Source organism: Lepidochelys olivacea (assembly GCF_965140295.1).
Source record: "Lepidochelys olivacea isolate rLepOli2 genome assembly, chromosome: 13".
In the NCBI taxonomy this organism is placed as follows: Eukaryota; Metazoa; Chordata; order Testudines; family Cheloniidae; genus Lepidochelys; species Lepidochelys olivacea.
The window spans coordinates 27,153,283-27,169,433 of record NC_140423.1 but is presented as its reverse complement, the minus strand read 5'-3'; the positions used below and the strand labels follow the sequence as shown (position 1 = coordinate 27,169,433).

General features: G+C 47.1%; 1 protein-coding gene across 5 annotated transcripts in view; it reads left to right on the top strand.

The window, feature by feature from the left end:
• Window positions 1–16,151, top strand: part of RALY (RALY heterogeneous nuclear ribonucleoprotein) — a 277,011-nt gene that overhangs the window by 121,304 nt on the left and 139,556 nt on the right. For 2 of the 5 annotated variants that reach the window (XM_084645720.1, XM_084645716.1), the window contains exon 3: window positions 14,275–14,364. The exons of the other annotated variants lie outside the window; for them this stretch is intronic. In XM_084645720.1, coding sequence (XP_084501846.1) covers window positions 14,362–14,364 — 3 coding nt within the window. In that variant the 5' untranslated portion in view covers window positions 14,275–14,361. The remainder of the gene's footprint in view (window positions 1–14,274; window positions 14,365–16,151) is intronic. 5 annotated transcript variants of the gene reach the window in all.

Sequence of the window (16,151 nt, the reverse complement as noted above, 5' to 3'; positions counted from 1 at the left end):
ATTGTGTGTTCTAATTGAAATCAATATATTTGAAAATGTAGAAAACGTCCAAAAATATTTAAATAAATTGTAATCTATTATTAACAGTGCAATTAATCACACGATTAATCACAATTAATTTTTTTAATCGCACAATTAATCACAATTAAATTTTTTAATCACTTGACAGCCCTAAAAATAATGCCTAAAAGTAAATATCAATATTACTTATAAAAATTATTGTTGAAAACTGAATTCTTCCAAACTGAAGTGTAAGGGTGTTGCTGCTGCTATCACCGCCTTCTCCGTGTTTGTGAATGGTGATTCGATTTTGGAGTTAAGTGGACTTAGATGCCTGTGAACCTAGCCTTTCATTTCCAGATTTCATTTTGTTTTATTTAAAAAAAGAAAATGAGGGGGGGTGTTAAATGCCCAACATTTAAATGAAATGTTTAGTTTCAGATCAAACAAAACATTTTGTCTGTCCCAAAACAAATTTTTTTTCCAAGCTTTTGATTCTCTGGAAGTTCCAAAAGATTCTGATTTTGGGTTGACCCAAAACTAATGTTTGGAACTTCCAGCAAGCCAAAAAGCCAGTTATTTGCACAGTTCTAGCTTAGATGGCTCACTTCATGAGGAAGCGCTTCAGGACCGGGACTCTCTCTTTGTTAAATATTTGTACAGCACCTAGCACAGTGACGTCTGGCCTCTCGATGTCACCACTGAATAATGATAAAACGAGGCTTACCCAGTATAGCTGCTGCCTCTAGTTCATGTGACTCCTGGGTTGAGTCCTGGCTGTAGCAAAGTGCAGGATATAATCAGCCACCCCGTGGGGAGTCCTTCACTGGTTATGCCCATTCTAGTGTCTGGCCAGTGCTCTGCAGATGCAATCTATGGTTGGCTAAAGAGATAACAATGCAACGTTAATGTGATACGGGAAAGCTGAACTGCCTTCACCCAAAAAATCCCATGAACTACTCCCTGCACTGGTCAAGGGTGGAAAGTTGACACCAAATGAAAGCATCAACCAACCAACAATTGGCAGAGATTGGCAGAGGGTTTGTTTTATTTGCTTGCCTTCCTCTGCATCATGGGTCACAGGTCACTTGCTGGTTTAAACTAGTGTAAATGCGGGTTTCTCCGTAACTTGAAGTCTTTAAATCATGATGTGAGGATGTCAGTGACTCAGCCAGAGGTTAGGGATCTATTACTGGGTGGTGAGGTTCTGTGGCTGGGTGGATGAGGTTCTGTGGCCTGCAATGTGCGAGAGGTCCGACTAGATGATCACAATGGTCCCTTCTGATCTTAAAGTCTATGAGTCTATATGATCACAACTGAAAAATGTGAGCAGTGGCTGGAGCACACAGAGCCAGAGCCCCACAGGGTACAGTTTTGTGCACATGTAAGCACCTAGCCACACCTGCAAGTTGTGGCTTAGGGTGTGCACTGGCATTTACACATGTAATTCTTATGCCAGGTGTTGTCAGCAGCAACAAGGGCCGGGTTCAAAGAGCGAAGAATCCCTCTTCAACCTAACAAACACCAGCGGCTTGAGCCCCCACTTACAATTTCTGAGATCATTCAGTTCCTTCCCTGGGTACCCTTAGCAAGACTTGCTTCCCCACTTGCAAGCACTGAGCCTGTGTGGGAAATAAGAAACAGCTTGGCTGCGGGGGAAAGGGAACACAGCACTGACTTGAGAAAACACAGCAACAACATAGCGAACTGAACAGTACATAAAACACTCCCTCCCTGTGATGGGGCAAGGCCAGATGGCTATAGAAAAGTAGTGGGAGATAGATATATTAGCTCCAGGCTAAACAAATCCCTGGTACCAGGATAAGTTAAATGGCAGCTGCTCCAGGTCAATTAAGATACCTGGGGCCAATTAAGAACTTTCCAGAAGGCAGGGAGAATGCTAGGTTGATTGGGACACCTGAAGCCAATCAGGGACTCGCTGAAACTAGTTAAAAGCCTCCCAGTTAGTCAGGTGGGGGCAGATGTCAGGAGCCATGGGAGGAAGTTGTGCTGTTGGAGAGACTGAGTAGTACACACCATATCAGGCACAAGGAAGGAGGCCCTGAGGTAAGGGTGAAGTGGAGCCTGAGGAAGTGGGAGGCTGCTGTGGGGAAGTAGCCCAGGGAATTGTATGTGCCATGTTTCTAAAGGGTCAGCTACCATAGCTGATACTATTAGGGTCCCTGGGCTGGAGCCCGGAGTAGAGGGTGGGCCTGGGCTCCCCCCTTTGCCCCCACCCTGATTAATTACTGAGACTGGGAGACAACAGAGACTGTGCAAGAGAGGATAGCTTCTCCTCACCTCCCTCGCTGGCTTATGATGAAAATGTGACCCTTGTCTCTAGAGAGAGAAGGGTTACATGGAGGGTCACAGTGAGCCTCTGAAGCTAGTGAAATCCTCCAGGAAATGCAGGACCCACAGAGACAAGGACAGAGCTTTGTCACACACGGTAACTGTGGCACTAGTCCATTAATTTGGTTCCCCACTCGCAGGTGGGAATGCCCAGCATCTCAATGCCCTTTATCACATCCACTAAACCCCACTCACAGATTGGTGTCAGTGGGTAGTGTTTTCCCAGAGGCAGGCCTAGCTCCAGTCCCTTAGGAAGTGTTGCCTTGTCCTGCTCCACCACCTAATCCAATTATAGTGATTTCAGAATTATATAGTAGCTGGGTAGGAAGGGCCGTCCCAGACTTCATTCAGCTCTGTTGCTGCAAAGAATCATCTCTGTGCCACCTCCCAACAGCACAGGATCCTCAGTGGAGGATAACCAGTAGCATAACTTTGAGCTGCAACCTGGTCATGAGGTCGGAGCTCTTTTTTCCCCTTTCTTATTTCAGTTCCACAGTCCAACCAATTCTTGGTTTATGTACAGTTATGGTCACTCCCACTGGAGGAATTCTGGGTAAAAAACTTATGCAACTGAAGCTGTACATTCCGTACTCTCTCTTGTGCTTCTGGCCACAGGGTTTACAGGTGCAAGCCCAGATTTTCCTTTCAAAATAAGAAAAGGAGGACTTGTGGCACCTTAGAGACTAACCAATTTATTTGAGCATGAGCTTTCATGAGCTACAGCTCACTTCATCGGATGCATACCGTGGAAACTGCAGCAGACTTTATGTATACACAGAGAATATGAAACAATACCTCCTCCCACCCCACTGTCCTGCTGGTAATAGCTTATCTAAAGTGATCATCAGGTTGGGCCATTTCCAGCACAAATCCAGGTTTTCTCACCCTCCACCCCCCCACACAAATTCACTCTCCTGCTGGTGATAGCCCATCCAAAGTGACAACTCTTTACACAATGTGCATGATAATCAAGTTGGGCCATTTCCTGCACAAATCCAGGAAAGCTCACGAAAGCTCATGCTCAAATAAATTGGTTAGTCTCTAAGGTGCCACAAGTCCTCCTTTTCTTTTTGCGAATACAGACTAACACGGCTGCTACTCTGAATCCTTTCAAAATGTTGCCCTTAATTGGTAGCTGCCGTCACCACTTCAGACATAACAATAGTTGGCCATATTCTGCCATCCTTAGTAATGCTGAGTAGCACCTCAAGTGAAGTTCTAGTGGAATAAGGTACTACCCAAGGTGAATGTAATTGTACATCTAATTGTACATTTATATAGCTGTTCTTTGTCTGGCAGATCCCAAAGAGCTTTATACACTGCAATACAGAGGCATGGGTTAGATGTAGTGCAAAGGAGTTACTGCAACCACTTCTGGGGTGGAATGAAACAGCTGTTCAATAGAACACAGCAGTCCAGGACTGTCGGTGAACAAGACTGCTGAATGCAGTTGAAGCAAGAGAGAGAACTTTAGGCAGGTAGAACATAATTTCCCCCAATCAGAATTTCACTAAGACACCGGAGTTAGCACCACTACTCGTAACCTAAAGCACTATGGGATCTTTAACAACTAGAGATGGGCAGCACCTCCATTCTGTGTTTCACTGGGTGAAACATGGCAGGCGGAAAGGAAGCTGGTATCAGTGATTCTCACTGGTTGCCAAGGACAAAGCGGGACGATGCAGAAGGAAAACTTTAGGATAAACAGTAGGAAAAAGTTTGCAGGCCAAGCTCTGTCCTAGTTCACCCTCCACCTCCCACGCAGGCTTCTGTGGGGCTGTAAATCGGTGCAGGGACTCTAAGCACCCTTTGGCGATGGCAGAAGAACATAAGAGCAGCCATACTGGGTCAGACCAAAGGTGTATCTACCCCAGTATCCTGTCTTCCGACAGTGGCTTATGCCAGGTGCCCCGGAGGGAATGAACAGAACAGGTAATCATCAAGTGAGCCATCCCCTGTCACCCATTCCTAGTTTCTAGCAAATAGAGGCTAGGGACACCATCCCTTCCCATCCTAGCTAATAGCCATTGATGGACCTATCCTCCATGAACTTATCTAGTTCTTTTTTGAACCTTGTTATAGTCTTGGCCTTCACAACATCCTCTGGTAAGGAGTTCCATAGGTTGACTGTGTTATGTAAAAAAATACTTCCTTTTCTTTGTTTTAAACCTGCTGTTTATTAATTTCATTTGGTGCCCCCTAGTTCTTCTGTTCTGAGAAGGAGTAAATAACACTTTCTTATTTACTTTCTTCACACCAGTCATGATTTTATAGACTTTTGTCATATCCCCCCTTAGTCGTCTCTTTTCCAAGCTAAAAAACCCCAGTCTTATTAATCTCTCCTCATACGGCAGCCGTTCCATACCCCTAATTGTTTGTATTGCCCTTTTCTGAACCTTTTCCAATTCCAATATATCTTTTTTGAGATGGAGCAACCACATCTGCACACAGTATTCAAAATGTGGGCATATCATGGATTTATATAGAGGCAATATATTTTCTGTCTTATTATCTATTCCTTTCTTAAGGATTCCCAGCTTTCTGTTCATTTTTTGGACTGCTGCTGCACATTAAGTGGATGTTTTCAGAGAACTCCAAGATCTTTCTTGAGTGATAACACCTAATTTAGACCCCAACATTTTATATGTGTAGTTGGGTTTATGTTTTCCAATGTGCATTACTTTGTATTTATCAACACTGAATTTCATCTGTCATTTTGTTGCCCACTCAGTTTTGTGAGATCCTTTTGTTGCTCTTCGCAGTCTGCCTGGGACTTAATGATCTTAAGGCTCATGCTTCTAGATTCAGATGTAATAGGCTCCCTTTCTGCTGCTGATGACTCACGCCGGGGCAGTAGAGAGAATACCGATCACTTGGCGATTGTTAAAAGCTAAGAGCAGTGGGATTTACATCAATGGCCTGGTCAGTCCCAACTCCAAAATTCCATTTGTTTCAATCAGACGTGTTGTTTTTTTACTTCTCCTCCTGGCAAAAGCTTTGACATGGTGCTACCAGTGCAGAGCCACACTGTTCCTCTTTAGAGGTGGCTACATTTCAGGGATGAACCATCCCAGCCACCAGAGTCATACCATTGGGCTGGAACTCACCTAAGACAATACTTTCTCCTGCGATTCCCAGAACTTCCAGCCCTGCTGTCCCCTCTTGACGTAAGTGAGCTGAGAAGGGTTTTTTTACTCATTTTGTACCTAGTGGAGTCATCCCATTGAGGCACTGGGAGGAAAAATAGTGTCATGTTGTTGTAGGGGAAAATACAGAGGGGAGACTGAGATGCATGAATGAGAACCAGGAAATTCCCTTTTCCTCTCATCCTGTGTGCATGTGAATGATTAAAACGACACAATCTAAATAATACAAACAAAGCCAATAAACTTCAGGGGCCAGATCCTCAGCAGGTGGAAATCAACCTAGCTCCACTGAAGTCAATGGGCCATATCCTGAGCTGGTGTAAATGATAACAAGGGAGTTGCTAAGTGAGCCACATGCCCATCAGGTGAATATCAGTGTAGTTCCATTGAAGTCAATGGACCGGCCCCTCAGCTGCTGTAAATCAGTGTCACTCCACTAACGCCAACAAAACTGCACCAGTGTAGAATAGCTCAGGGTTCTTTTACTCCTGAAACTTCAAAATGAGCAAAGTTATTGGAAAAATCCTGGAAAAACTCAAAACCACAGCCCTCCAATGACATGTGTAACATGTCAGCATTAACTCATCTCGGAACAAAGCTGAAATGGCTAGTGTTGGCAGGTCTAGCTTTTAGAGCGGGGTACTCTGTGAGTCAGGACTCCTGGCTTCTATTCTGCCACTGATCACCTGGTGAAGTCACTCCATGACCAAGTTCCCTGTAAGCTGTGTGGCTGCGCGGCCGTGCAGCAGCCTATTTAGCATTGAGCACGCACTCAGGGAACTCGCCCAGGGACCTACTGCAGCCAGGGGAGGGGCTCCCCACCCCCAGCCCCAACCTAGCCCAGCCCCCAACTTACCGTAGCTGAGGTTCCCTTACCCAGGTCCGAACCCAGCTGGGGTGGCGAGGCCCGGACCGGACCCAGCCATGGCCAGGGCAGCCTGGACCCAGCCACGGCCAGGACAGTCCTGCCTGAACCTGGGCGGCCAGGCCTGGATCTGTTGCTCCCGGGGCACCCCTCCCCGAACCAGCCCCGACCCGGACCTGCAGGGGCCAGGCGCCTATCCTGCAGCTCCCACCCAGGACCTGCCATGGGACAGGCACCTTTCCCACCCAGCCCAGGTGCTGTTGCAAGGAGAGAGAGCGGAGAGGAGTCCTCTCTCTCCCCACCGTAGCCCCAGAGCACCCTCCTGCACCCTAAGCCCCTCATCCCCTGCCCCATCCCAGAATCCGCACTCCCAGCCAAAGCCCTCCCATCCCTGCACCCCAACCCTCTTCCCCAGCCCTGAGCCCCCTCTCACACCCCTAAACCCTCGTTCCCATCCCACTACATGAATTTTTTATGTGCGCCAATATGAAGGTTGAGTGACACATCACCTCTATATTTGTGCACATAACAAAATTCATTCCACACATGGGTGGGAAAAATTAGAGGGAACACTGTTCATGACTTTGGGTCCTGTTTTCAGGACCCTCTAGGCACATACATGTATGTCTACTTTGCACACGCAAAATTGGAGGCCCATGTGGCTAGACAGATGCATCTATGCATGGTTGCATGAAAATGCAGGCATGTGTGTGCTTTTTTGGCTGTTTGTGCATACCCAGCCCCTGATCTTGCACCATTAAAATCAATGAGAGCTTTGGCACTGACTTCAATGAGCGTGGGAGAGTAGTTTCAGACTCCTGAAAATCAGACCCTCTGTATCCCAATTTAACTTTCTGTGAAATAGTGTGACTAATATACCCATCACAGCAGGGTGAGGTTTAGTTGACTAATGCCTCTAAATTTCTTTGAGATCTTTAAATTAAAGTATATGAAATGCTATATATATAAATGCAGATAAATCAGGTAATAGCTAAATGTAAATGTTCTCTGATAAATGCTAGAGAAGAGCAAAGTATTTATTTATTTCTCTGAGAAGCACAGAAAACAGTTCATCAGTGTTTGTGTAAATCACACTGTGTAAACCAAATGAAGGATTAGAAAATACGCCTTACTCGAGTAACTCAGTCTGTTTAGTTTAACAAACAGAAGGTTATGGTGTGACTTGAGGTTGCCATGTTGCCAACGACTCTTGGCTCTTCTATCTGGCAGAGAAAGGTATAACATGATCCAACAGCTGCAAGTTGAAGCTAGACAAATTCAGACTGGAAAGAAAGTGTAAAGTAGGGTAATTAATCATTCAAACAATTTACCAAGGGTTGTGGTGGATTCTCTATCACTGGCATTTTTTTTAAAAAAATCAATATTGGATGTGTTTCTAAAAGCTCTGCTCTAGGAATTATGTTGGGGCAGGTCTCTGGCCTGTGTTATACAGGAGGTCAGACTAGATGATCCCAATGGCCCCTTCTAGCCTTGGAATCTAGGGGTCTGTGAATCACTTTATAATTCACTCGCCAGCACTGCATTGGTAGGCTTGGAAGGATTAAATTTTTATTTTTAAATATTGGTAAACATTGATTTCACCATATATACACACACACACACACACACACACAAACCAACACAAAAATATGTCCAGCGATGATGACAGAAATTTACATATAGGCAAAGTAAGAAAAACGCTGCTTGAGAACTTAGAGTCAAAATCCAGTCATTTGGACTTTTGAATTAAGCTTGTTACATTTCAACATATACTACCATTAAATAATTGTCTGACTTCCCCTAATTTCACACAACTGAGAAAATGTGAATCCATAAAAACAAAAACAAAAATAAGCTTCAAATAAATATTGATATATCTGTCCAAAATATACGAAAACCCCATTAATTCTTCCGAGTCTAACTATTGGCTATTCTGGGGAGTGTCTCTCTTTCTCTTGTTTTGACCAAAAAGTCCACCCTCGACCTGAGGAAACTGTCATTGAAACCGATATGTTTCCTTGGAAAGTTTTGGTTTAGACAAATTGTCAGTTTTCAGCAAAAAATGTTTTGTTGAAAAATTCTCCACCAGCTGTTAGTGCCACTTTCCCAGCAGCAAACAATTGTGTTCAATGGGTTCTCTTTTCACAGCACACATTCATTTTCCAGGCAGAAATCAGCTTCCAAACCCAGCAAGAACAGTGCAAGCTGTATAAAATAGCATAGACAAATTGGCAAGCTGGGAATACGCTTTGGTCCCCGCCGCCACCACCACCTCCCTTCTCAGATCAAACACAGGTGCAGGAGGGGTACAGATCTCACCTTGTTAAATGCTTTTCTTGAAGACGCTGTCTTCCTTGAAGGCATCTGCCTTGTTTTCATAGTAATCCAATTCATCCCATACCCCAAAAGTCTGTCTGCATCACCTCCCAATGTTCAGGTTATCACAGGATGCCTCACCGTTAATATTCCTTCTCCAATAGCATCTGTTGTCAACCTCCTCATTGGTAAAAATAATGAGGAGTCCTTGTGGCATCTTAGAGACTAACAAATTTATTTGGACTGCTATGGGTACCCGCATGGCCCCTCAGTATGCCAACATTTTTATGGCTGACTTAGAACAACGCTTCCTCAACTCTTGTACCCTTACACCCCTACTCTACTTGTGCTACACTGATGACCTCTTCATCATCTGGACCCATGAGAAGGAGGCCCTTGAGGAATTCCACCAAGATTTCAACAATTTCCAACCTACCATCAACCTCAACCTGGACCAGTCCACACAAGAGGTCCACTTCCTAGACATTACAGTGCTAATAAGCGATGGTACATAAACCCCACCCTATACCGGAAACCTACTGACCGATATATTTACCTACATGCCTCCAGCTTTGTCTACATTGTCTACATTGTCATTGTCATTTCCCCTGCCATTGTCTACAGCCAAGCTCCAAGTTACAACCACATTTGCTCCGATCCCTCAGACAGAGACAAACACATACAGAATCTCTATCAAGCATTCTTAAAACTGCAGTACCCACCTGGTGAAGTGAAGAAACAGATTGACAGAGCCAGAAGGGTACCGAGAAGTCACAAGAAGACAGGCACAATAAAGAAAGTAACAGAACGCCACTAGCTGTCACCTACAGCCCCCAACTAAAACCTGTCCAACGCATCATCAAGGATCTACAAGCTATCCTGAAGGACGACCCATCACTCTCACAGATCTTGGGAGACAGGCCAGTCCTCGCTTACAGACAGCCCCCCAACCTGAAGCAAATACTCACCAGCAACTACACATCACACAACAAAAACACCAACCCAGGAACCAAACCCTGCTACAAACCCCGGTACCAACTCTGTCCATATATCTATTCAAGGGACACCATCATAGCATGTAACCACATCAGCCACACCATCAAGGGCTCGTTCACCTGCACATCTACCAATGTGATATATGCCATCATGTGCCAGCAATGCCCCTCTGCCATGTACATTGGCCAAACCGGACAGTCTCTACGCAAAAGAATAAATGGACACAAATCTGACATCAGGAATCATAACATTCAAAAACCAGTAGGAGAACACTTCAATCTCTCTGGTCACTCAATAACAGACCTAAAAGTGGCAATTCTTCAAAAAAAAAAATTCAAAAACAGACTCCAACATGAAGCTGCAGAACTGGAATTAATTTGCAAACTGGATACCATCAGATTCGGCCTGATTAGAGACTGGGAGTGGTTGGGTCATTACAAAACCTAAACTTAATTTCCCCAATACTAATTTCTCCCTACTGTTACTCACACCTTCTTGTCAACTGTCTGTAATGGGCCACTCTCTTACCACTTCAAAAGTTATTTTTCCTCCCTTGGTATTCTGCTGTTAATTGATTTCTCGTTAGACTGACCTCACACTTGGTAAAGCAACCCCCATCCTTTTCTGTATTTATATCTGCTCCTGTATTTTCACTCCATGCATCTGATGAAGTGGTTTCTAACCCATGAAAGCTTATGCCCAAATAAATTTGTTAGTCTCTAACGGGCCACAAGGACTACTCATTTTTGCTGATACAGACTAACATGGCTACCACTCTGAAACCTCCTCATTGGTAGCAACTTCTGCTATGTCTCTCTCCCATCACAGGCAGTGGAGGGCTTTAGCTGCCATAGCTCTGGGGAGGAGAATGCATAGTGATGCCACACTACTGCCTAATGCCATTCTGCCTTTGGAGGGGAAAGGCAAGTCCAGTCCCACCATGGGCACTGAGGGAATAAATGTGGAAGCAACCAGGACTACTGCTTTTCAGAGGGCCCACCAGTATCATCTCTGAATTGCCAGCCAATGGCAATGGGAAGCAGAGTCGGACTATTGCCCACATCCCTAATCTGTATTGAAAAGCCCTTTAGTGTTTAATGGGGATGAACAGGGTTCCATAGACATTGCTCCCAAACTCTTTCATATTATAGGCAGGGCTGATAGCATTGCCTAGTATTAGGGCTGCCTGACGCATCCCATTATAGGATCATTTTCAGTTGCTGATAACTTTGACATGCTTTAACTGTGAGACAAATTTTCCAAGCTGGATGTCTGCCTCGGGCTGCATTATTTTGGAAAATTTCAGCCAAAACTGTTGAGCTGTTTCTGCAAATGGGTTTAGCAAACATACATCACTTTGCAACGTTAAAAGAATTCTGGTGACCTTTTCTTTGGAAATATAATGTGACAGGCTCCTCTCCCACCCTGGGGTCCCCCGCAAACAGCCTCCAACACCCCTTGCTTTGTGAACACTTCGGTGAGTTTTTTATTTATCTTCTGCCACCGTCACAATCCCCATGCAGCAGTACTATATACATTGTCCTTCAATCCTCAGCCCTTTCTCGAGGGAGAGGATGCAGTCTCACCAGCCAGAGACCAGGCTTCCCCTGGGCTCTGCTAGCCCTTCTCTGCTTTGCACATCCTCACGGTGCTTTTAACTAGCTGCCACAGATCCACAGGATCAGTGCTACAGCCCCAGCTTTGGAACAGTCCCTAGAAGGAACCCTGTCAGTGTCCCTCATCCACTAGGGGTCTCACTCTTCCTCCAGGGTAAGCCAGGCATCTTCACCGCCTCCTTAGACTCGCCCTCTGGGCCTGCAGCACACCTGCTTCACACTGTGAGCTCCAGTCAGCCAGTTCAGCTGGGAGAGAGCCCTGATGGAGACTTGTCCACTCTGCAGGGATTAATGCACCTCCCAGAGCGTTTGCAGTGAGGGTCACACACCATTGTCGGAACAGTCGGGTTTATTCATTTTCTGGAACACAGCATGGGAAGTCCTTAGGGTAGTGCAGAGAAATGAAGGTTAAATTTAGTCCATTGTGGTTAGCCCAGAGCCCAGCCAAAGCTGTAGTGAAGCCCTTGGTTCAAGCTGTCTGTCTCTACACCTGTCCTCCTTGGGTGAGAGCCCCAACTCCCTCCAGCAGCCAATTTCTCCCTTCCCCCGCACACCTTACAGTCCTTTGTTTTCAGCTTGGGAATAATGCTCAGCTTCCCTGCTGAACAATGTCCCTCTGGGGCATTGGGTGCTAGATGCGAATGTTCTGCCATTGTCTTCTCAAATGCTCCATTGATATGGGGAGTAGGCCCAGACCACTTGCTGACACCCACCTCTATGTCTCTTAGCCTACTCCGAGAGCATTCAGTCCTTTCCCACCCACTGGGTAACAATGCAGCATATAGGGGAAACTGAGGCACACAAAGGGCTCATAAAATATTCCCACTTCATCACACTAGCCTCCCCAGCTGGTGGGATAATTAGCTCCACAGCTCATCAACTCCCTGTCTGCTTAGGCAATTAAGTGCTCCCCTCCTCCATCAGGCCTTACCTGGTGGAGCTAATTATTGCCTAAGTGATCAGAATGTTGGTCAGCTGCTGGCTCTCAGTTGTCTATTACAAAAAAGATCTAGCACCCCTATGCAGTGGAGCATGGACTTGAAATTTGGTAGGGGGAGGTGGCCTGTGCGTCAGGGATGTGTCCTTTGCCATCCCCATGAAAATCCTCCCGAATCTGGCCAAGTTGTATCTTTTGAATAATTGCAGTTTACACAGGCTCACTTGAGACTTGCTAGAGTTTAACAGCTAAAATCTCCCAAGATCCAGTCCTCACTGAGCCTGCTCATCTCCTGTCAGCTCCTATGTCTGACTGAACCACACATATGCCCTCACCACAGAGTGACTGACAATACCCCCTCCAGCACAGGGCTACAGGGGTGAACCCAGAGTTTCTCTTTAAAGGCTGCTCTGGGCCAGGGTGGGGGCTGGGCACTGGAACTGAGAGAAGGGAGTCTGTCCTGTGTTTTCAATGCCCCTGCACTCCAGCTGCCAGCCAGGCAATATGGAGGAGGACATGTCCTCATTCAAATACAGAGGAGACAAGGGCATTGCAGGGGAAGGCTGGAGGAGTGGCTTGTGACAGTGGCTGGGGGTGGAGAGTGGGGCTGGAGGCGGATGGGGGCAGCGACTGGGACAGACTGGGCAAGGGGACTGGTGGGAGTCAGGTGGTGGAGCAACTGACATTGGATGAAGAGCTGGGGAGGAGACTTGGACCCAGAACCAGTAGAGTGGGTGAAGGAGGCGGGGGGCAGGGCATAGTCTGATATGGAGCTGGTGTTTGGGGGAGGACTGGGACTGGCTGGGCACAGAGACTGGGACAAGAAGCTAGGGGAGGAGGGGACCCTGAGATTCGATGAGAGGCCTGGGAAAGGAGACTGGGACTGGGAGACAGGGGGTTGGGGAGCATGGTAAGAGGGCCACTGGAGCCTGTGTGAGAGAGAAAGAGGGAGATATTCAGGGAGTGTGGGAGGGAAGTGGGGCTGGCTGGGCAAGGAAACTGGGAGCAAAGAGCCGGCAGGGGTAAGAGAGAACAGGACTGAGAATATCTAGGCAAGGAAACTGGGAATGGGAGATGAGGGAGACTGGGATCAGGAGCCTGGATGAGTGAGACTAGGACTAACAGGGCAAGGAGCCTGGGCCTGGGACCAGAAGCCTGAGAGGTGGTGATTGGTACTGACTAGGGTTGCCAACAGTTTAATCACACAAACCCAAACACCCTTGCCCCGCCCCCTGCCCCACCCCTTCCCTACCCCTTCTCTGAGGCCCCGCCCTGCTCACTCCATCCCCCCTCCCTCTGTCACTCACTCTCCCCCACCCTCATTCATTTTCACCAGGCTGGGGCAGGGGGTTGGGCTGCAGGAGGGAGTGCGGGAGGTGCTTACCTCTGATGCCTCCTGGTCGGTGGTGCAGCGGGGCTAAGGCAGGTTCCCTACCTGCCCTGGCACCGTGCTGCTCCCGGAAGCTGCTAGCACATCCTTGTGGCCCCTGGCGGGGGGGTGGGGCACAGGGGGCTCTGCGCGCTGCCCCTGCCTGCAGGCACCACCCCCACAGCTCCCATTGGCTGCAGTTCCTGGCCAATGGGAGCTGCAAAGTTGGTGCTTGGGGTAGGGCAGTGCACTGAGACCTCCTGGCTCCACCCCATGGGCTGCAGGGTCATGCTGGCTGCTTCCAGGAGCAGTGTGGAGCCAGGGCAGGTAGGGAGCCTGCCTTAGCCCCGCTGTGACGCCAGACTTTTAGCAGCCTAAAATCTCCCGGTTTCGCTTCAGTAGCCTCCAGGAGATAGAGCCCAATTCCGGGAGACTCCCAGCAAAACTGGGAGGGTTGGCAACCCTAGTAGTGACCAGGTGAGGGATGAGGAACTGGTGTTGTGGTGTAAACAGAACTGGGACACCTGGGAGGAGATGGTGCAGAAGGGGACAAGCTATGTTAAAAGAACATTAGTCAGGTTGCAAAGTCAGGCACTCAACAGTTAGGAAATCCCAGATTTAAGCTTGCCTGTGAACTTGCGTTGATACAGTTTTTAATCACACTATTTTTTCCATAGGACCCCTGCCAAAATACTGAATTGCTGCTCTTTAAGGGAGTGCTGCCCATCCCATACGCTGAACAAGGCAGTGGTCCTGTGAAAAAAATGGTATGTGATCATGTCCTTAAACACTGGGCATATTTGGCAGTGTACCAGCTTCATGTATCATGGCCAGGCTACAGCTGGAGCAGTTTACAGCAGTCTCAGTACTGCTACAGTTTGTGCCCAGCTCCAGTTGCCTTCTGGCAGTTGAAGATCACTGGTGCAGCAATACATCAGCTGTGAACAGCCGCCCCAGAAGAGCCCCTAGGGCCCTGGGACTACTCTCCCTAGCAGCTAGCCTGGTCAGGAATTTTTCAACAAAATTATTTTTCGTTGGAAAAGGCTGATTTGTCAAAACAGAAACTGTTCACAGGACTGTTCCAAGATAGAATTGCTGGTCAAAAAGAGAGAGAGCCCCACTCCAGAACAGTCTGTAGCCTGGTGGTGGTCAGGGCACTCACCTGGGCTGTGTGGAGACCTGAGTTAAAGTCTTTGCTCTGACTGATGTAGAGCAAGGTCTGGAACCCAGGTCTCCCCCAGCCCAGGTGAGTGTCTTGTCCTTGGCTAGGCAGGGGTGGGGCTCCCTCTCTCTAGTTTGTGGGTTTTTTTAAGAAAAGGGGGGAGGGGGGCTCTGGTTTTTCCTGATGCAGAATGGGAAACAAATCCAAACTCTCAAAAATATTCCCAGAGTGGGAAACACATTTCCTGCCCAGCTCTACCCAACAGCCAATCCTGGAGACGTCTGTGAAAAAATGCAAACATAGATATTGCAAGTAGACACATATATTGGAGTGTTTGACCAGGATTCTCTGTCTACCAAGGTAGTTTAGGATCAGCTGTTGGGTCCCGAGAGTTTCAACTGAACATTGATTATTCTTCAGATAATGCTGTTCATGGTTACTGATGCTATCAGCGATACTGAGGGTAAATATTTGCCCTGTCAAATAACATTCAGCAGCCAGCACATAAATATTAGAGGAATAAATGTCACTCCTACCTTACCCTTTCGCTGTGGAGATGCCAGGACAGATCCTCAGCTGGTGTAAATCAGCACTAGAGTCAATGGAGCTGCACTGGTTTGTGTGCCTGGGCCAGGTTAGATCAGCCCAAGGGTGGCTCTAAATTACCCTGGGCTGTAAGAGCCACAGCAGGAGCCAAGGGTCAGTGTAGCACAGCGTATTCTGGCCTCACCTTTTTCCTGCTCTGCCAGGAAAGTGCATGGCATCAGAGCCCCAACATCAGCTCCTTGCTGCCAGAGGTTGCCTAATGGTGACCATCCCCCCTTGGACTGTGAGCTCATCATGTCTCACTAGCTAAGCAAGGACTAGCCTAGTCAGTATTTGGGTGGGAGAACAATGAACGTGGAGAGCTTTGAAGGAACTGTGTTAATAATTCCATGGATGGCACTTTTTTAGTATTGGACCCACAGCATGGGGTGTGAGATGCCTCTGTAGTCCCTAGATCAATAGCGTGATAGCAGGCACTCTTGGTCAAGTGGGCCAATGCACTCTGTTAAGGACCCTTAATCCCTGGATTATGGGCACAATAGACCATAATCACACTGTGTATTTAAAAAAACCAAACCAACCATGCTGTACAATATAGGAAACTGCCTGCATGTGTATTCTAATGATGCCCACCAAGATCCTGAAAATACTGAGGCAAGGGGCCATGTAAACAGAGCAGTCCTGTGGTTTAGGAATGCAAGGAAAATATTTAATCCTTTGGCACAGGATTGCACAACCAGCTAAGTGCACTGGGGTTTTGGGGGGGAGGGGTTGCTTTTTTGTAGGGCTGTCAAGCAATTAAAAATATGAATCACAATTGTGCAATTAATCACGCTGTTAAACAAT